Source organism: Mastigoproctus giganteus, chromosome 4 (assembly GCF_048544385.1).
Source record: "Mastigoproctus giganteus isolate SK-2022 chromosome 4, ASM4854438v1, whole genome shotgun sequence".
In the NCBI taxonomy this organism is placed as follows: Eukaryota; Metazoa; Arthropoda; class Arachnida; order Uropygi; family Thelyphonidae; genus Mastigoproctus; species Mastigoproctus giganteus.
The window spans coordinates 4,741,899-4,765,182 of NC_143578.1; the positions used below are offsets into that span (position 1 = coordinate 4,741,899).

General features: G+C 33.3%; 1 protein-coding gene across 2 annotated transcripts in view; it reads left to right on the forward strand.

Annotated features, from left to right (window-relative positions):
* The window catches only part of LOC150086353 (ER lumen protein-retaining receptor-like), a 65,221-nt gene extending 42,445 nt beyond the window's left edge, over positions 1-22,776 (forward strand). Inside the window, exons 4-5 of one of the 2 annotated variants that reach the window (XM_090371324.1) lie at positions 6,093-6,308; positions 22,676-22,776. In XM_090371324.1, the coding sequence (XP_090227450.1) occupies positions 6,093-6,127 (35 nt within the window). In that variant the 3' untranslated portion in view covers positions 6,128-6,308; positions 22,676-22,776. Of the gene's footprint in view, positions 1-6,092; positions 6,309-22,323; positions 22,431-22,675 lie in introns of those variants that run through there. The other variant, XM_090371323.1, reaches the window with a different exon arrangement.
* The last annotated feature ends 508 nt before the right edge of the window (positions 22,777-23,284 follow it).

Sequence of the window (23,284 nt, forward strand, 5' to 3'; positions counted from 1 at the left end):
TAGAGACTAGGCACCTGCGAGGGGATCTGATTGAGGTGTATAAAGCCTTGAATGGTTTGAGCATGCTCAATGCTGATGGGATTCTTCCTCTAGCTTAGAATAATCACATGAGAGGGCATAAATTCAAATTGAGGAAAGAGTTGTAGGATAGATGTGCGGAAGTTTGCCTTTAGCCTGGGTAGTTTATTGGTGGAACAGACTTCCATCTTTTGTTGTGGAAGTTGATAGCCTAAATAAATTTAAGGCTGAACTGGACAGGTATTTGGAACGAACGGAGGGGTGAAATCGGAGCAAGTTTTTTTTTTTTTTTTGGCTGGTGCTGCATAAGCTTGCTTTCTTGCATCGTATGCCTCTGCTAATGCTAAATATATGGTTGTGCCTTTGAGCACACCTATAGAAATCCTGGAGTTATATAGAAGTTAGGAGAAGAGTAGCTAAAAGTGGTTCAAGACAAAAAAGATTGGTGTTATGATTCCCTCTGGCATGAAATTTTTTTTACATTGATGAGGATCAGGTGCAGTGTAATAGGCAGCTAGGAATGCATGTGATCTCCTGTTGTGATTTATAGGCCTTTGCTAGGAAAAGGCATAATTTTTTGGTTAAAATGCATGTGGAATAATGTATTCAGGTCTGGAGACCACACACACACAAAGGACAGAACTTCTAGTGAGGGCTCAAAGAAGGACAACCAGATTGATGAGTGGTTCGATCTGGTTGTCCAGATTGAAGTGGTGATGAGTTCAAAGCAATGTACTTATGGAAGAACAGCTTACAAAGTGTGGACTTGCAAAGTTTGACAATAAATATCTAAGGGTGTTTGTACAAGGCACTCCAGGGGTTTGAGATAAATGAATGGTCTGTTTTCCCTTCTGGTTGTGAGACAAGCCAGGGGGCAAAAATATAAATTATATAATGCAGAGAATAATAGAATGGATCTCATGAAGTTCATCTGTGGGTAGCGGGTTGTCAAACATTGGAACAAGTTGCTTCCCATTGTGGTGGCTCTGGCTAATTTTACAGCAGAATTGGATGATTACCTTGTTGTGAATCGGAATAGTATGAATATTGTTTTATTTTAAGTATTATTATTTTATTTATTTGTGTATTTTTGGCTGATGCAATTAAAAGCTTGCTGCCTTGCTTCAATGGAGTATCTCTTCTGTATCTCTTAGATGGTATAAAATGCTTAGTGGCCTCTATGGCTATATCTTGAACATCTCCCATTTTGCATTTACGTTTTTCAACATCATCAGTGAAAAGAATTCAAAAAAATGTCTGAACCCATTAAAAAATCATCTTTGCAAAAACAAAACTGCTTCTCTTCCCTTTTCTCTTGATAGTAGTTATTGCTTTGACTAAATCCCACAACAATATGCTGTAATCACTGCCCCCTAAAGCCTTACAAATAGTTTCCATTACTTGAAGGTTTCATTTCTTAATACATGATAGATCAAGAATATTGATTTCTTTTGTTGCATCTTAATATGTTGGTCTAGAAAGCACTCGTCCAACAATTCGGGAAATGTTTTATACTAAATGAACTGCAACTATATTGAAATTTATTCTAAATTAGAATTGCAACTATGTTGCAATTCTTATCTGGAAAGTTAAAATCCCTTATGATAAGACATTCTAATTTGCTTGCCCACTTTATTTTTCTGTATAGTTGCATTTCATCACAATCATTTGGCCCTGTAACAGACTCTAATGCCGACTTGTTTTCTCGTTGTCATACCATGTTTACTCAATATTGCACTTGCAGTCTGTGTCAAAAAGCATCACCTTTTTCCTTATGTTTGTTGTTTCTTTACACATTATAATCAATATATTGAAATTCAGCATTCCCAGTATCAGAGTGACATTGTGTTTCTCTTATATTGTCATCAAATGTCAACATTTGATGACTTAATACCTCAAACTCATCAAAAATATATACTATACTCCAAGGATTAGTGTACAAACAAGTAAATGTGTGCATATTTGTATCTTTAACACAGGCCATATAATTGTTAGTCCCATGTTGACCCCAAGCAGGTAATACTCCCCTTTCCACTTTTCAGGCTGCTGCATGTCCTAATGGATACAGTTAAACTTACAAGAATCACTTCCTGCTGCTGTTATTAATCTATCAGTCTGTGTACCCCCCCCTTCCAAGCTAGCAGTTTTATTGATGCCTTGATAGCATTAGCAAAAATTCTTGCACCTCTTTTATTTAAGTGTATTCCATTCCTGTGAAAACAGTCCCATCTGTTAATAACTACTGGACATGCTGTTAAAAATTTTATCCCACAATTCCTGCGTGATCTCTCTAGGACAAAATTGATTGATAAGGCTTTCATCATAAACTCCCTCCTATCCCTTTGTGGAAAATTTCAGACAAAATTCCAAACATGCACTTTTTTCTCACCTCATACTTATTAAGTAAACCCTCAGAAAGCGATTTTTCTACATATTTACCTTATGAATAAGGTAGTAGTAGTAGTGGCACGTGATGCAAGAAAGCAAGTGTATGAGCTTATGCAGCATCAGCCAAAAAAAAAAAAAAAAAAAAATCGCACCATTCCCTCCAAATGCCTGTCCAGTTCCTCCTTAAATTTATTCAAACTATCAACTTCCACAATGACAGATGGAAGTTTGTTCCAGCAATTAACCACCCACTGACTAAAGGCAAATTTCCGCACATCTATTCTACATCTGTCTTTTCTTAATTGGAATTTATGCCCCCTTAGGTTCGTAATCTGAACAAGTGGAAGGATCCCATCAGAATTCAGCGTGCTCAATATCTGGTCTTCATATCGACTTGAATAAACAAGAGGTGTTTATCCTCTTGTTTATTCAGATTGTTCATGCCAGTGTTAAAGAAAGCTTTGTATGTGCAACAAAATTTCTCACTGACTTTGACATCTCTGTTGAATTGTTGCTCTGAGACTGGTCTGTTTTTTTTTTTTATGTGAATAGCGTCTATACTGGGGATACCCTATGTCACAAAAAGTGAAACGCCTAACCGCTGCTATATCTCCAAAACTAATAGACAAAAGTATAAACAATTTATACTTATTTTGTTGGGTATATAATGCTGTCAACGAATATTCAAGAAAAAATTAAGAAATTTTGATAGAAAAATCAGTTGTACACAACAAGTTACGTACAATTGAGCAACAAAATTGTTGCCCTTTGAGAGCTCTACATGGATATATAACTAGATCTCAAATCGGGTTTTTAGTTTTCGAGAGTTGAACAACTCGTTAAAGTAACTACTTCATTCAGCTACTTTGCATTTGTCGAGCAGTGCGGTTGCGTTTCATTTAGTTAAGTTGTGACTATGCCGAAAGTTACATCAACTAAACGTGTTCAAAGATTTTGACAAAATCACAAATCTTATGTTGAAAAGCAAGCACATTCCTCGACTTCATGGAATCAACATTTGATCTTAAACGTGCATCTGATCCTACAAAATCTACTATGCGTGGTCAGTCATGTATCGACTTGGTCTTCAATCGCAGTGTTAATAGTTTGAAATGTTTCAACTATGTATCCTACTTTAGTTACTACAAACCTTTATTGTCGATTGTGTTCAGTTGGGGTGATTCCGCTTTCAACTGCCATTTCTTGTAAACACAAAAGCGAATTCGGTTCGTGTTATATGCGATATCGTTCCCCTATTTATAAATCGTGTATGATCGAATTCATGTAAACACGTGTTATACGAGGACTGCCCGTATTAAGAAATATTGTTCAAAGTTTAGGCCTAAATGGTTATCAAATGAACTAATGAGACTCGTGACAGAGAAGAAAAATGCATGGGATGCATATAAATTATCAAGCGACTCAGAAGCTTATGGCAGATATAAGCTAGTCTGTAATCAGGTCACAAAGGAGGTTAGGCAGGCGAAGGCAGATTACGAGAAATCTTTGGCAAAGGATGCTAAGAAAAACAGCAAAGAGTTCTTTACCTATGTAAACTCTAGAAGGAAAGGGATGAATCTGATTGGTCCACTTGATATTGATGGTTCGACTGTTGATGATCCTGCTCAGATAGCGAACAAACTGAATGAGTATTTTGCATCTACATTCACACATGAGGAGTTATTAAGGTTTGAAAATGGCAGAAGGTTATTAAATTGTAGCAGGGTGCTTAATGATTTTGTAATAACTGAGAGCAAAGTGGAGGAGAAATTGTTGAAGTTAAACATACGAAAGGTACCTAGGGTGGATGGGATCTATCCAGTTATATTAAAGGAGGCGGCAAAGCAACTAAGCAAATCCTTAGCCATAATTATGAGAGCATCCTTGGACTGGAGATGTGCAAATGTATCCCCAATTTACAAAGGGGGATCGAAGGGCGACACGAGTAATTACAGACCAGTTAGTTTAACTTCTGTTCCTGGTAAAATAATGGAGTCACTGGTTAAAGATGCATTGCAAGATCATCTAGACAAGACTACAGCAATAATTCAGACACAGCATGGGTTTGTTAAGGGAAAGTCTTGTCTGACAAATTTGATAGGATATTATGATGTGGTTACAAAGGAACTGGATGCAAAAAATAATTTTGATATCATATATTTGGATTTCAAGAAAGCTTTTGACACTGTTGCGCATGGAAGACTATTGTACAAATTGGAGCAGAATGGTATTAAGGGTAAGTTGCTACAATGGATAAAAGGATGGTTAAGTGGGAGAAGACAGAGGGTGGTAATCAATGGGTGCTGCTCTTCGTGGACTAATGTTATTAGTGGAGTCCCACAGAGTTCGGTGTTGGGTCCTCGGTTGTTTTGTATATTTATCAATGATATTGATGAAGGTATATCAGGCTTAGTGTCGAAGTTTGCAGATGATACAAAGGTTGGCAGGGTTGTTAATGACAGTAATGGCAGTTTGCTACTGCAACAGGATCTAGATAATTTGGGCAGATGGGCTAAGAAGTGGCAACTGAAGTTTAACCTTGACAAATGCAAAGTACTGCATATGGGTAGAAGTAACCCCAGAGAAACGTACCAACTGTGTGGTACTGCACTTAAGGTGGTAGAAAATGAAAAAGACCTGGGAGTAATTGTGCAGTCAGATATGAAGTTTTCTGAGCAATGCAGACAGGCTGCCAGGGCAGGTCATGGGTTTTTTTCAATGATATATAGGAATTTTGCTAGCAGGGAAAAGTAGGTGATTGTCTCTCTGTATAAGGCAATAGTCAGGCCACGCCTTGAGTACTGCGTACAGGTCTGGAGGCTTCATTTTAGCAAGGATGTAGATTTGCTTGAGCGTGTACTGAGAAGGGCAACAAGATTGGTGAGGAGAATGAAGGGAACCTCTTACCAAGAGAAGTTTAAATTCTGCAAATTGCAGTGTCTGGAGACTAGGCACCTGTGTGGTGATCTGATTGAGGTGTATAAGGCCTTGAATGGGTTCAGCACGCTGAATTCTGATGGGATCCTTCCACTTGTTCAGATTACGAACCTAAGGGGGCATAAATTCAAATTAAGAAAAGACAGATGTAGAATAGATGTGTGGAAATTTGCCTTTAGCCAGCAGGTGGTTAATTGCTGGAACAAACTTCCATCTGTCGTTGTGGAAGTTGATAGGTTAAATAAATTTAAGGAGGAACTGGACAGGCATTTGGAGGGAATGGTGTGATTTTTTTTTTTTTTTTTGGCTGATGCTGCATAAGCTCATACACTTGCTTTCTTGCATCACATGCCACTGCTACTTCTCTCTCTCTCTCTCTCTCTCTCTCTTTCTCTCTCTGTGTGTGTGTTGCAGCATTCATCGTTAAGTTTCCATTCCGCCATTTTAAACTGCTATGGGTAATTAACTTTGGTTTTGTCAGAAACAAACAAATATAGTTATAACAATTTAATATTATTTTGACACATTTTCAAAAATGTGTTCATTGTGGTCAGTTAACCCATATTTATTAAAATATAACTGTATTTTGAGATATATCTGTCTGTATTTTTTTTGTATTTAACTTTTTCACTTGCTGAGAGTTGATTTTCATTGGTATGTTTTTATAGAATAATTGAGATTTTTTTTTTTTTGTGTGTGTGTGAGAGAGAGTTATTTAATTTTTTAATTTTTGTCTCTTTCTGTTACAGTTATCAAAGGCAAGACTTTGAAACTTCCAGCCTAACTAATGTTTTTGAGCATTTATCATAACAGTACCAAAGATCTGGGACAGTAGCTGTTTGGGAAAAAACACATCTTTGGATGTGAACCATTTATATTGGCACAGTAGGATATCTATTTCAGGCAACAGCAAGGGATATTTTTGTAAAAGCCTTTGAGAATATTCTGGGCATATATGTTTAATGGTAGGGAAAAAAAAGTTTTTATTCATATTTTACCCTTTCCATTTTACAGCATTTACTAATATTATTTAACATGATGTAATGTTTTATATTGTATTGTATTTTATATTCACAGTAACATTTATTTATTTATAATGCATTCATAATTAAGGTAACAAAGTTTTTTTTTTTTTTTTTTTTTTAAGTTCAGTTATTTTTAAGTTTAATTTTGATTAATTCGAAGAAAACATTATTTTAAGACTTCTAACAGTATATATATCCTATGTGTATGTATGTATGCATGCATGCTGTGTACACATATTTTTGCCATTATGCCCTCAAACTGATTCCTTCTGTAATTGCCTTTTTTTTGTTGTTTATTAATTTTGTACAGAATACATCATTATAATTCATTTTACCTGCAATTAAAAATTATTGGTAAAAAAAGACATGAGCTGAAGTCTGTAATTATGCAAAGACAGTGATATTTGAATATCCACTGTTAATTCATTGCTCCCCCCCTCTTTCTCTCTCTCTGGACCTTCATAATTTTTTTCCTACCCAGTTTAATTTGGTTAATCTGAAATTGAACACAATTTCAGATATTTTAAAATTGTCATTGTTTAAAATCCTTTTAAACTTCAGAGTTAACTTTTAAAATGTAAATATGTAGAAAATATATTTTGTTAGAATTTCATCGCTTTTATAAATTATATCAAAATATAATTTTTGGCATTTTAAAAATTTATAAATATCAGCTCATATTCAATTATTCATCAGATGTGATGGAAATTTTTAAAATTAATATTAGGTGAACTAATAATACTTAATTAGTTCTTAATATGTAAAAACTTCTAGATTGTAAAAGCTGGCTATGTCACTTAATAGATAATCATTCATATAAATGGTAAATGGTAATATTAAAATACAAAAATTACAAAAATCTTAATTTTTCTCTTTTGATGTTCAGGAAATAATTTATTATTCATGAGAAGTGAAAAAATTTCATTTACTACCAAAAACAAAACATTGTAACATCAGAGACAATTTATTTCCTAGAAGTGCAGTTAATTCAGTAAAGTATGCAAAATTATGACTAACTATTTTGATAACTATATGGAGACAAAGCAGTGCTTTGTTTTGTGAACCTGTTGGCTGCTACTTAATTTTATACTTACACTAATAAGTATCCTTCTGATACATTGTGCTTATTTATTATTAATGTAATATTAAATGTTTCCTTTGTTTTCTAAAAAGCTATAATGGCAAATTTTTGATAATTTAAACAAAATGGAAACAAATATTTATGAGCAAAATAGATTTAGATGAAGTCATACATGAGTGATAGGTTCAAACTTTCTCTTGTGAGAATTTCATGTTTTCTACTTAAACATTATTTGCTTCCTCCCTCATCTTCTCCCCCCCACACACAACCAAGGAATTTGTGGCATGTTTTGTATGGTCTGGTTTCATTCTTTCTTCCTTGACCCGGCATTTTGCTGTCTGTACAAATAACACTAAGTTTTGGTATAACAAGAAATATTATGGCTTTAATGTGCATGTGCTATGGTATTTTGCCATAGGGAGATAAGATTTTTCTAAGTGTAACCTGCTGAAGAGGTTGCATATTCTTTGCGTGTATTCTAATGTATAAGTTTTCTGTGAATTAGAAGTAAATGTTGTGATATAGATCAATACTCCTCAATATATTTCATGTGGTTGACATACCTAGCTATAGCATACCAGATTCGTTTCCATTGAGAAACTAATGCATGCATTAATTAAGTTTAAGAAGGACATTACATGGGTATACTACTAAAAATATTTAATAAAACATTTTACAGTAAACCAAGTCAAATATTTTTACCAATAAACTAATTAAATGTTAATTAGTTTATTTGCATACAAGGATAAATTGATAGTTACGGTTACAGTTCTATTGATACAGTAGAACCAATAATCAAATAAAACTACATTCCAGTTTCTATATTGTGAAATCCATCTTTCGGTCAGGATTTTGGATTGATATGACTATCTATTTAGAAGAGTGAGCCTAACTGTGCTGCACTGAGGAACACTAGCTACAGGATATCTGTAACTAGGCTTCATTAGTACATTTAAGTCCTTTCCCCGGGCCAAAGTGGATTTCAGAGATATCAAAGATATAGAAAACTGAAACCAATCAGTTCCAGTAACTTTATTGAGTTACTGGAACTGATTGGATCTAATCGTATAAATTTATACTTTCATACCAATAAAAAATTAATTAATATTTTACATGGTGAAGTGTGTTTTAATGTTCCAGTGGGTGTTTCAAAACTCTTACAGTATTAGGCTCATTGGTCTCTGGATTTCACCAACCAAAAATTATAGAAAAATTTGAAAATAGGAAATTTTAAAAATTTAGAATAAATTCTGATACTGTATTAAATAATAAGATCAAAAATTATTTTCCTGACTGCACTTAAAGGCCAAATATGAAATATTTTATATTTTTTGAAAAGTTGCAAAATTTTCAAAAATATTTCTGTTTTTGGTTGATTGTGATCAATCAAAGTGGCTACTTGAAGGTTAAATATTCTTATGATGCATGCATTATTTTCCAAGGTAGTATTCAGTTATTTGTCAAAATTCAAAAATTTTTGTAACACTCTAACACAGTGGTTCCCAAACTACTGATATCTATGGACCCCTTCAAAAAAAAAAAGTTTATGGACCCCTTCAAAAATAAAAAGTTTGTGGACCCCCATATATATGCATATGTTTCTGTGTGTGTATATATGTATGAACACTGGGTTTTCTGAAAAGAAACTCAACTTTATTCTTATTTTTACATAAATATATAATAATAACTTTATTTATCATCAATTTGCTACTATACATAGAACGAATCATTTGACCCCAGTTTCAGAGGGTGTGTTTCACGGATCCCCTGGAACTGGTCCACGGACCTCAGTTTGCGAAATGCTGCTCTAACACTTTTTGTTTTTCTTTCAGTTACAGACTATAAATTTGCAAGCTATTTGTTCAACACATGGGGATGAAGACTTATCATTCAATAGCAAACATGTAGTCAGGCCTTATGGTACGTTAGCTATTAAGCACTATATTCACCTATCCTTTGGTGAGCGTTGTGTATATTGTCTGATATAATGTTTACGCATATTCATCCTTATGTATTGAATTTTAATTTAGCATTATAAAGGTGAAAATCCAAAGTAATTAAGTACTATTTATGTAACTATTACTTGATTAAGATTTTAGTGAATTTTTGCTCTTTTCAGTTTTTAATACTTATGCACTTCTTCATTTAATAACCCATTAGTACAATTCAGCTAGACTAATTCTACATTTTCTCTTCATCTGTGTATGTCAGTCTCCCTTTGTCTTGTTTTAGCTTGTGATACAATTAGATGGGGTCTGCCAGGCCCATACCTGCTAGGCTAGAAAGATGCATATGGCTTTGATCTCTTCCTTTTGATCTTTGAAAATCACTGTGTATGTTATTTTTAGAAGTTAAATGAAAATGAAAGATAATTTTATCTGACAATAGCCTTTAGATCTCAGTATTTAAATTGTAGATTATGCATTGTGTGAGTGTACATGTGCCTATATCTGTCTCTTATCTATAAATAAACTACTTAACCTATTCTTGGGAGGGAGAATTTACTTTTTTTGTCTTGTTTCTGAAATAAATTTGATGAGATTTATAGATGTAAGAATAAACTAAAACATAAGCGTCTTCTTTAATTCTTATATTGCTTTACAGTTTCATAATCAGTTGGCTCACTGTAAGGTTAATTAATCATTAGAAAGTTTTTCTTTGAATGTTTCTACATTTCTTGTTTCTATCTTTTAAGCGCTCTTACGTTACAATTTCTTGTGAATTCCTTTGAGTATCTTTACTTAAATTATTACTATTGACAGCAGGAAAAGTCTGAGATTTCATCTGGTAAAACTGAATGTGATATTTTGTGTTTGGGAATAGTGTAGTGCAATGATTCCTAGCTTTGCTCAAATGAGTATTTTTTGGGCTCCAGCATTTTCTTGGATTTTTAATAACAATATCTGTTGAACTGCAAGTATAATATGTCTGCGATTTCTAGAGTGCAATAAAAATTAAACTGTCATTTTGTGACCAATAAAAGAACAACTGCAGTAAAAAAATGTATTTAAAATTAAAAATGCTAAAATTATGCTAAGTAAGCATGATTTGCCATTCCATTGTTTGTATTTAACTTAAGGATGGATTGATTCAAATTTTAAAACTAAAATTGCAAAAGCTAGACATTTACATTTATTCCCCTCTGAAGGTTGTTTTGACCTGATTCTTGGTCATCAGTCTATTAAGATTTCATGATAGCTTTAAATTCTTGTCATGTCTAAAATTAATGTTTTTGGCAATATTTCTTTTGGGTATACCAGTCCTGTAAACAGCCTCATTTCACAGATGTGACAAATTGGTTTTTAGAATTTTACTCACTTTGTTAAAATTTGAATAATAAAATGTTTATATATTGTAAATATTTAATTTTTTTAAAGTAATAATAAAAATTTAATAAAAAAATAACACATTATAATAATGCCTAAATTTTTCCATCTTTCTGCAATTATCTGTTGAATAATCCCTGTTGTGGGGCCTTTAAAACCTTCATCAGTGTAGAGGAGGAGGAAAGGGGCTCATGAGCCAAAAAATGCTGTTGTGCTGGTTTAGTGTAAGATTGCCTTTGGGGCATGACCTAGTTATGTGAGTAGAGAGTATTCTGGGAATATTCTACAAAGATTATTCTTGAGGATTGTTGACTAGGCCTTTGGAAAGACTATCTAATTTCTTTTATTGTAGATGTCAAACAGTCAATTCACTTTGCATCTTTTCATGTAATTTCCAAATCCAAAAAAAAAATAAAAGTAGCAGAATTGTCATTGGTTCTTTTTAATGAGTTCTGCGGGGGTGAATTTTTTTTATAGATATTACTAAAATCATAATTAAACAAAATCATTGCATTTCTAATGATTTTGAATTAAAAACATTCAGAATGGTCTAGGAATAGGTTTGCAAAATTGTGTAGAACTAGTGTGAAATTCACAAGCTCTTTTGTTTCTTCTATGTAATCCTATGCTATTATCTGTGTAGTTATTGAAAATGCATAACTTGCTGAAGGCATTCCACAAATTTCTGCCAGTACCAGTACTTGTTTTAGTATTGTGTGTGGGATGGAAGTAAAAAAAATTTGAAATTCAAAGGTCTCTGCTCTGTAAATCTCATTATTCAAATTTATGTATCGAAGCAAAGTAGTATTATTACTGTTTACAGTCTGTGAGTTCTTAAGTTTTAACAACATATTGTTGAGAATTGTGGCAAATTTCTTCTAGGAGTGTACCATTTTTTTTTTTTTTTTTTAACTACTAGTGATTAACTTAAATCCAGTTGGTTTCTTGTAAAATTTCACAATCATGTATAAGAAAGTTTGCATAAAGTATTTTGATTTTTAGTTTTAGCTTTTTTATGTAGTGCAATTCTTTTATAACACCCCGTTTATGTTAGTAGTAACTTTTGTATAAGTACAGCTTTAGTTAATATTTGCCCCAAGTATATTGAAATAATCTTTTACAGAAGTCAAAATTATTTGTTGCCTTATCAACATTGGTAATAATAAAATTTCATTGTAGATCCTTTATTTGACTTTGAAGTTTATTAAATCTAATGCCCATATACTTATAATATCAAATCATATATACTGATATGTCTGAAAACGGCATTGAACGTAGGTGTGATCCACATTTGGTATGCTTCAAAGTGGATATAGGTGAGTTTGAAACAAAATTGCACAAAGTTGTAGTTAGAGGTCACTCCAGGAAATTGGTGTTCATTAAATTTGAAGCAATTTTTAAACTTGAAACCATAGTAGATAGACTTTTGAAAATCTAGTCCTTTCACAATGTTTGAATTACTTGTGATATCATCATAAGTAATTCAAATTTAATAAAAATAGATCTATAAAATTTAAATTAATGAAAAATTAAATTAAAATAGATATACAAAATTGGCAAATTCAGATTTTCTTCTTCCAATTATTCTGGTTTGTTTATTAAAGTTTTGTAATTATAGTTCATTATAATGGTGAGCAAAGATCTTATAGTATATTTCAAGTCAATGCTAGTTTCTTAAATTGTAATTTTGAGAAGTTATCCCCCATTTTAGGTTATCTTCAGTGTATAGAAATTTATACCCTTAATTCACTTGACCTTTATTACAGCATGATTTGTTACACGTGTATGTATATATATATATACACTGGTGAATCCAGAAAAAAATGACAGGAGGGGCACCATGATACAAATAATTATATTGCTACCTTACATCCTTCTAAAAATATTTATATCTCTATATGGAGCAATTACCAATTTTAAAAACTAATTTAAAGACCTAGCTATATATGTATATATATATAGCGACCTAGCTGTATATAATATTTATATATATATATATACAGCCAGGTCGCAATTAGTGTGACTAATGAATCCCACGAAGTAGTCGCATTATTCGAATTCGCACTATTCAAAGTTATAATTATGTGTAAAATATGGTAATTGGTTCCAGCTCGACAGAAATAGGTAATGAAAAATTCTAAACATAAGTTTTTGTTTATTAACGAAATATTACAGTAAAGAATAAAAAGAATATACTTAATTTAAATTTATTATTAACAAAGTAATATACTACTGTAATTATAGAAAGCAAAATAAAAACAAAAAAAATTCTAAATATTCCTAAAAGGTAAGCGGTAAGCTTACACTGACGAAAACATCTTTGTCTTTCGAAATATTTTAGCAGCATAGACAACCGTTTTCTCCTTCTTTAAATCTTCGTACATATGCTGGTAGATGCAGAGTACTTTATCCACATCTCGGCGAATTTGCATGCTTTGATCGAGGTTAGGGTCAGCATCCATAATTTTTTGCTTCACAACTTTTGCAGCTCGAAAGATATCTTCGAATTCCTTGAGAGTGAACTCCTTCCCTTGCACATCTCATTCTTTGGCATCATTGTCGACGTCTTCAAATGCTCTTTGTTGAGCTAAAAGTAGGAGGTCATCAGTCAATTCTTCTGAGTGTGAATTGAGCAATTCCCGAACATCGTCATTTTTTAGTTCATCAAATCCAAGTTATCTTCCAATATTTGTTATTTCTTCTATAACAAATAGTTTCTTTGAAACCACTACTATTTGCACAATGAGGCAAAATGCACTTCCACACTCCACACATGTTGTTTGCAATTATTTGTTGTCAAGTATGCTGAATATTTTCTATTGCATCGTCTCCTGTAGTTTTAACAATTGCTTGTTCAAATGTTTTTCTTATGTAGTAGACCTTAAATGTTGTGATTTTCCCTTGATCCATGGGCTGCAACAAAGATGTTGTGTTTGGCTGCAAAAAAATTATTTTTACATTTTCACATAATAAACCAAGTGTAGTTGGATGATCTGGAGCATTATCCAAAATTAGCAGAACTTTAAATGCGATGTTGCTTTCCTTGCAATATTTTTCAACAGCTGGACAAAAGTAGCTTGAAAACCAATCAGTGAACACAGTTTGGGTCGCCTATGCTTTCTTATTTGATTGCCAAATAACTGGAAGTGATCTATAGTTGTAGCCTTTTAGAGCACGAGGATTTGGAGATCGATAAACAAGCATCAGTTTCAATTTAAAATCTCCTTGAGCATTGCCTCTAAATAAAAGTGTTAGGTGATCTTTAGACACCTTAAATCCAGGTTGAGTTTTTTTTCTTTTTTTAGAAATGTAAGTTCTAGAAGGCATCCTTTTCTAGAATAAACCCGATTTCATTCACGTTAAATATTTGTTGATCAGTGTATCCACCATCTTCGATTATTTTTTTTAAAACATCAGGATATTTAGATGCTGCATCCTCATATGCACTGGCCACCTCACTGGTAATTTTAACATTACGCAGCCGAACTCTATTTTTAAATCGATCAAATCAACCAGCACTCGCACTGAACGTCTCTTCTACTTCATTATTTTTTTTCTTTCACTCTCTTAAACAAATTTAAAGCTTTTGTCTGAATGGCTGCTCTGCTAAGGGAGATGCAATTTTGATTGCAATCCTCAATCCATACAGTTAAAAGAGACTCCATTTCTGTCATAGTAATACTTCTATTCCTTGTAGATGTTTGCAAACCACAAAAAGCTGATCCAACTTTACATTTTTCTTTTATTTCCCCTGCATGTTTTATAATATTCCGTACCGTAGATTCGGGCATTCCTACATCTCGTTCTATTTTAGAGTTGCCACGACCACGTTCGTATCGTTCAATCACATTTGATGCAAAATGAGCATCAATTTGATGCAAAAAATAATTTTGATATCATATATTTGGATTTCAGGAAAGCTTTTGACACTGTTGCGCATGGAAGACTATTGTACAAATTGGAGCAGAATGGTATTAAGGGTAAGTTGCTACAATGGATAAAAGGATGGTTAAGTGCGAGAAGACAGAGGGTGGTAATCAGTGGGTGCTGCTCTTCTTGGACTAATGTTATTAGTGGAGTCCCACAGGGTTCGGTGTTGGGTCCACTGTTGTTTTGTATATTTATCGATGATATTGATGAAGGTATATCAGGCTTAGTGTCGAAGTTTGCAGATGATACAAAGGTTGGCAGGGTTGTTAATGACAGTAATGGCAGTGTACTACTGCAACAGGATCTAGATAATTTGGGCAGATGGGCTAAGAAGTGGCAACTGAAGTTTAACCTTGACAAATGCAAAGTACTGCATATGGGTAGAAGTAACCCCAGAGAAACGTACCAACTGTGTGGTACTACACTTAAGGTGGTAGAAAATGAAAAAGACCTGGGAGTAATTGTGCAGGCAGATATGAAGTTTTCTGAGCAATGCAGACATGCTGCCAGGGCAGGTCATGGGGTTTTGTCAATGATATATAGGAATTTTGCTAGCAGGGAAAAGGAGGTGATTATCCCTCTGTATAAGGCAATGGTCATGTCACGCCTTGAGTACTGCGTACAGGTCTGGAGGCCTCATTTTAGGAAGGATGTAGATTTACTTGAGCGTGTACAGAGAAGGGCAACAAGATTGGTGAGGGGAATGAAGGGATCCTCTTATCAAGAGAGGCTTAAGTTCTGAAAATTGCAGTGGCTGGAGACTAGGCACCTGCACGGTGATCTGATTGAGGTGTATAAGGCCTTGAATGGGTTCAGCACGCTGAATTCTGATGGGATCCTTCCACTTGTTCAGATTATGAACCTAAGGGGGCATAAATTCAAATTAAGAAAGGACAGATGTAGAATAGATGTGCGGAAATTTGCCTTTAGCCAGCGGGTGGTTAATTGCTGGAACAAACTTCCATCTGTCATTGTGAAAGTTGATAGGTTGAATAAATTTAAGGAGGAACTGGACAGGCATTTGGAGGGAATGGTGTGATTTTTTTTTTTTTTTTTTTTTTGGCTGATGCTGCATAAGCTCATACATTTGCTTTCTTGCATCACATGCCACTACTACTACTACTACATCAATTTTTTGCTCTAATCTAATAACAAGCCTGTTGTTTTTTGCGCTTGTAATGTTTTTATCTGAAGGAATCTTCCTTTTGTGCATTTTGTTAAGGGCACTTCTTAAAACGATTAAAACAAATCACGAAAACTAACGTATATTACGACAGGCAGTAGCACATGCACATGCGAAGATAAACAAGAGTAGCAGCATATAATGTGAGGCTAATCATCTAATATGAGGCTAGCACTGCTAGCCTTGCATTAACTGAATTTTAAATGCAACCGGGTATCGTTATACAATTTGCACTAAATCGAATATCGCATTATTCGAACTCGCATTAATTGCAACTTAGCTGTGTATATATATATATATATATATATATAATAGAGAATAATTTCTGTAATCTCTCCCATAGATATATATATATATATATATATATATATATACAGTGCGTTTTTTGTAAAAAAAATAGATGTCGGTACTCATTCTTTGCTACCAGGAAAAATTGAAAATTAAGAGGATATGAAAAGTAAACAAAAAAATTATTTCCTGATATTGTTACTTCACTAGTAATATTTTTGGAATAAGAACAACAAATTAAGTATATTAACACAACAGTTTATAAGCATAAATTTATTATACAAGTAAAATGTGAGTAAAATAAGTAAAAATATAAATAAAAATAATTTCATAATAAAGTTTTTATAGAAAATTCCAAATTTTTATTAAGTTCTCATCTGACACACTATACCAACTTCTTTTCTTACTTCATTGAAAAATGAAGTAAGAAGATAAATGAAGATAAATTGATATAAAAAATTATTCTCTATTATATATATATATAATAGAGAAAAATTGTCCCAGCAAATAGACCCAGCAAAATATGACTATTTTATGAATCGTCATATTTTGCTGGGTCAAAACGTGTCAGCCGTGAGCCTACAATTTTAAGAAATAGTAGTGAAGAAATTGTTTTTGTCTTAAACGAAGCTCTGGTTGAGCTGACAATCAGATTCATTTGTGAAAATCCTCATTCACATTCACTTGATGAAATTGATATCATACTCAAGAGTGTTCATCAAATGTTTCAATTTTTCTGAAACAATCTTTTCAATTAGGTATTCTCAAAATCCGGGAATTGTATCTCTCATTTAACTGAAGCAAAATCCAGGAATTGTATCTCTTTCATTTAACTGAAGCCTAATTGACAATTTTCTAACTTCATTCTTACCAAATGTCACTTGAGAGACAGTATCTTCATGCCAATGTTTCCTATCAAGTACTTGGGCTGTTGCTGCCAAATCAACATTTTTACTGTCAAGCAGTCTGCTTTCTACTGATTGTTTCAAAGTTCTATAGAAAGCTTCTGGATCGATTGTAAAATAATTTCTGTAATCTCTCCCATGAAGTGAAACTTTGAAATCGTAGATTTTTGGCAGCTTTGGTGGCATTACTGTAATATTGTCCTGGAACTGTTTCTCTCTCATGAAAAAGTTGTACAATTTTTATTTTTTTTATTCGCCCTGTATAGATCTGTATTGTGCTCCTGCAAATCCAAGCTGAAGTCTGTTTAAGAAAAATTTCCGCAAAACAACAGATGATTATTTGTCAGGGTAAAAGAAAATCACTCTCTCCTAATTCTTGAACAGGGCACTTACAGTAGAACGTTGACCAGAGTCCATTGTCCACATCAGGAATACCCCTTGATCTGCTCGCTGCTGACCAGCGCGACTTCTCGATACATGGACCAGGTGGTCGGATAGGTTTTATAAGTACCACTAAGTTGTAAAATGGCAGTTTGTGCAGCAGCACTAGTTGCCTAAATTGCCCGAGGGCCAGAAGTGCGACCAGTGCATACCAAGTCTCTCCTAATCCGTTTGTTACATGAAATTTTTTTTCGCTCAACAGAAACTATTTTAAATATAATTACCAAGGGGAATTCAAAAAAATTCGCTATAAAGGAGTTCATTAAACAGAGGTCCGACTGGGTAATTTAAAATTCTAAAAATGGTTATAAAGTTTTATATAGAAAATATCTTAATAATAGACATTGAAAAATGCAAATTTAATAAATAAATAAATTTTCTGTTTATACTCTCTCCGGGACGACCAAACGGCCAGAGGAGTTCAAGTAATTTAGTTAAATTACTTGAAAAAAAAAATACTAAATATTAGAAAATTTGAAATGTGCAGCATCCAAATGTCATGTGTCACTGTTAATAGAGGTGCCGGTACGCTGTACCGTTGCATACCTTCCCATAAAAAGTACTGTATATATATAAAAATACCTACAAGATGTAGAGAAAAAATTTTCTTTGGTGAGTAACTTATTTATTCTTGTTTGTTTCATGGTTATATATAGATTTTTAGCCTAATCCAATAATTTTTATTAGACAACTGAGTAAATAAAAATGAACACACATTAAAAAACTCTAAAAATGGTATATTTTATGGTTCAGTAAAATGGGGACAACTTGTATTCATTAAATTTTTCATTCTTAAAATGGTATTGTAGCATTACTTGATATATAGATATTCATAATATAGAGAGGTTGTTTTGAGGACTGTGCTTGTAGACAATGATTTTCAACCACTTCATGTTACTTGCCCGCATTTTTACTCATTTGGCTCCAGCAGTTGTTGCAACTGTAGAAATACAGTACAGTAAATCCCCGCTATTCGCAGTTTCGCTTATTCGCGATCGCCGATTTAATATAAAATGAAACCTAAACAAATGTGAAGTTTAAAGCGCCGTGAACATTTTCCGCCATAAAAAAACATGGGCGTGGCTAAAATTATCTTTCCCTGTCAAAACAGCGCTCAGTGGATGGGGTGTGAGGGTGACAAAATCGCGAGCGTGGATGTTTCTCGCTAATCCTTGTTCAGTATGTGTTATGCTCTTGCCATGGGAGGTTTCGTCGTTTGTTTTTAATTTATACGCCTATAAATTGAATAAATTTATCAATTTATAAATTGATATGCTTACAAAAGTGATAAATCTACCGTTTTGCAGTGTAAAACAGACTTTTTCGAGTGTGTTAACGGAAGAAAGTGACTTTATTGTGGACAAGTTCTTTCTAACCCCTACAAAAATATGGCTACGAATAACAAGAGAAATGTGAAAATATCAAAGAAGGTGATGACATTAGTGAATAAAATTGAGTTATTGGATAAAATTTCTAATGGTGAAAGTGTCTTCTCAGTGGCAAAACATAAAATCAATGAGTCGACGGTACGATCAATCAAGAAATCAGAAGAAAAAATCCGCCGTAGTGTCCGTGAAAACGTGCTAATTACTTCAAAAATTTGCTCTGTAACTTGTGATGTTAAATTAGAAAAAATGGAAAAGGCTTTAAATCTGTGGATAGAAGACCGAACTCAAAATAAAATTCCATTAAGTTCACTCATTCGTAAAAATGCAAAACACCTTTACCAACACTTTAGCGAAACTGGTGATAGCACTGGCGGGATAAGTTTTTTTTGCTAGCAAAAGCGCTGGTTTGAAAGATTTGTTTGAAATTTCTAATAAATATTACATTTAATATTAAATTGTTTCTTATTTTCATTTCGATGCCATATGCTTTCACATCACTATGTACTGTCTATGTACATAGTCATATTAGGAAGGTACATATAATACATACATAGACAAAATCCGTAGTCGAGTGGTCAGTAGCGGGAGTGCAGTAGCACACGCTCTTTGAGTAGACCGGAGTTCAAGCCCCTGACTGCTGAATACGATCGATCTGCCAACCCGCATTGGACCAGCGTGGCAGTTATGGTCCATTTCCCTCAGCATGAATTGTTGAGGAGGCTTCCATCCTGCAGTGGGTTGATAATGGCTGCAATTTACTTTTTTTTTTTAGACAAAATTTTAGACTAGTTTTTCTTATATATTTCATACTTTGGAACGGAACCCCCTTTATTACTATGGGAGCAATAACTCAGTATTTGCGTTTTCGGTATTCACGACATTTCTCAGGAAAGTAACCCCCGCGAATAGTGGGGGTTTACTGTACAAAGTTGCCTATTTACCTACATTAAAGGAGATGCCAAAATTGGTCCATCAGTTCTGATACATTCCATACAGCTGAAAAAGGTTTGGATTCATACACTACATTTATACTGTGAATATGTTAGCCTCAGCAATTTTAATGTTTTCTCAGAGTTCTTTTTCTTTGCAAGAATTTGCAAAGAAAAAGAACCCCCCCCCCCCAAAAAAATAAAATTTGCAAAGAATAATAGGGCTTACAAAAACTCTTAACAAAATCTTTCCCATTACATGCACATTGGTAATATTCCATAACGTTTAAGTGCCATGAATTCCTCAGTAAAGGTTTCTTACTTTTTCTAACCTATTTTAATGAAAGTTATTTCTGGATAGGTTAAAAAATGGAGTTAAGTTAATGATTTTTTTTGTAATCTGCAAGTAAAAGAAGACAATATGGTTACCGAGCAGTTTAATGCTCAATGAATCAACCAAGTGCTGTTTATCACAGTTTTCTATGCACACTCTCGATGCAAGATTCTAATTTATAATGTTCCTGCATGGCAGCCAAACATCATTGCCTCTCTGTGCACATTCCTCCCGAAACCTTTGTATAAAAATTGAAAAGGGGGGAGATCATTGTTGAGAAAGTTGTGAATTGCACTCTAGCTCAGGGAATTCTTGTAGTGGATGTTCAGAATGGTACTAAAAGTTTGAAATTGATGAAGGCAATTTAACATGAAAAGTTTTGGATATTTTTTGGGAGTGGGGGGGGGGGGGTGAAGTTTGTGAATTTCTTTTCATAATGCAAAGTGAAAGGAAACGGAAATGTATGAAAATACATTTCCATTTGTGAATTATATTATGAACTTTAAATTATATGTGAACTCTTGCAGAATTCACAATATAGTTTAAAGGGGTCCAATTGGTGCAAGACAATATGTTGTATGGCAGTTTGTTCATGACAATTCTTTGTATATGACAGTTCAGTGTACAAGACAATTTGGTGTATGTGGCAATAGTATAAAATACTGAGCATTATGCTGTGATTGTCACAAGAGAGTGGACATTTGTTGTCTATTCTTAGGAGGTACCACTTCAAGCATGTTACTGTAGACAATCCTCTTATTTGACGAGCACATGTGATGTGCAGAAATAGGACCACTGCCATTATTATATTTGACAGTAGCAGGCAGTGTGATGTGGATTTACCTGGTTAGCGAGGTATGCTATGGTGCTTTTATGGACACCACCGAAGTATTTCTGTAGTGGTGGTGTCTTCTTTAGACATTTTTATGCAGAACACTATAATTTAGTAGAGTAACAGTTTACTTTGAATTTCCATTTATGTTTTACAGTATGCTCAGTGCATAGAATTAAAATGAAAATATAGCAAACCTAGTAAGTATAAAAATGTGAAAGCATAATAAACTGATTACAAACAAAACTTTTGCTTTGGTTAGGTTCTGGGACAACAACAAAATAGTGATGTGAATGTAAACGCTTCTAGCATTTTCATAAATCTTATTTCATATATAATAAATAGTGATTTCCTGAACATAGGCACTTGCTTAGTTTGATGGCATTGGTCAATCTATAATATCATTAATGATAAATAAAAAACAAGATATATAGCATTTTTTATCTTCTGAATTGCCCCTCATACTATAAAGGTCACTCACCATTGGTGTAGACAATGTGTTTATTTCCTCTCTTTCTGTTAGCATTCTTCCCCAATACTAATTAAAAAAAAAACATGATGTACCTGCTTCATAATTCTTAGTATGCTTTGTCTAGATTACTAAACTCGTAAACCACCAATGTTGCTGCCATCTTTGGTCCCTATCCACAATATTAATGCTAGTAGGGTTAATGATGAGATTCCTCCTAGTAAAACAGTTACTGCTAATAAGTCAAATTCCTGAACTGTGGTGGTATTATGCTCATCAGTTATGTCCTCCGGCCATATTTTTTTTTGTTTGTACAATTAGCTTTATAAAGTGTTTTTTTTTTTTTTTTTTTGTAGTTTTTCAGGAATTCATATATTTAGTTCTTATTTTAACCTGATTACAGACAGCTGTAATTTGGTAACGAGTGTAGATTCTTTTAAGTATTTCTTTCATCCATTTTATCTGTGAGATTTTTTAATTTTGTCAGCTTTGTGTTAGCAGACAAACTGAAGGTTGTGCGGAATAGAAGTTGGATATGGCCATGTTTGTGTGCAGAGAGGAACCATTGTTTGCAGCTGGTGGGAGGGGGAAAGCATTGCCTGTGTGCAGCTTTAGAGGGGAACCATTGCTGTTAAGTGCTGCATCATGCTGAGGATAGAAAATCCTCTAATTAAGCACGGTATGACTTGTGGCATGGTGTTGGCAGGGAAGCTTTGCTGCTCATCAATTTTTATACTTGTATTTAAATGGTTTTAAATACAACTATAATACAAATTTAAATTATACTTATATTAATGCTCTTGTTGTAATCAAATTCCACTTGTTCGATTTTTGCCTTTATTTATGTAGATTCAGTTTTTCAAGATAAAAAGATCAGAATAGACTTCGGCTGTAAACCTGCTTTTTATGGTACCAAAAAGAAGAGCCAAATCCCTAATTGCTGTTTGATCAATCTTACTATGCAACAAATCAAAATAACTTCTAATAAATATACAGATAATCAGATAACAGTGTTCTAACATAGTGTGTGTATATATATATATATATATATCTACTGTTCATTTATATAATTTTATTTTAGAATTTCTTTGCATTTGACTGCTAATTTGGGACCATTATTGATCTTATAAATTAATACATTGTTTTAGATAATTTTGCATAGTATAGCTTTTGAAGTTTTTCATTTAAATTTTTTTAAAAGTTTATATAACAGAGCATAACATACCCCTGTATGCAGACAAACTACAGTACTTGGAATAAAGTTGAACTCGCACATGCTTTGCCACTGCAGCTGAAATCTTACAGGACTATCAATGTGTGTTGAAAAATTGTATACTGAAAATCATAATTAAGATTGTAGTGGGTAATTTCAGATTTATCAAATCTGATAATTCATGTGGATATTCCATTAAAGTTACTGTTGGTACTTTATTTTAACTATATTTTAGAAAATAAATTCTTCAGTTTTGTGTATTTGATTGTCTGAAGAAATAAAAAAATGACTACTTTACTTTTCATTTTGAATGAAGTTTCTTTAAATCCATACAACTGTTGCAAATTCCTTTGTAAAAATCTAATTTATTTTTAAAATATGACACTGACCTGTCAGAAGGAATGACATGAACTTTTGGGGTATAGAAGAAGACTAGACTACATGCAGCTGTTTTGGTTATTAATTGGAATGGTCCATGTGTTTTAAATTGCCAGCTCTTCACGCTGATTATTTAAGGAAGAAAGGAAATTAAATGAAGTGTTTAAATTTTAAAGCTCAAAGTAAGTGGCATCAGGATATCAGAAGCCTGGCACAATA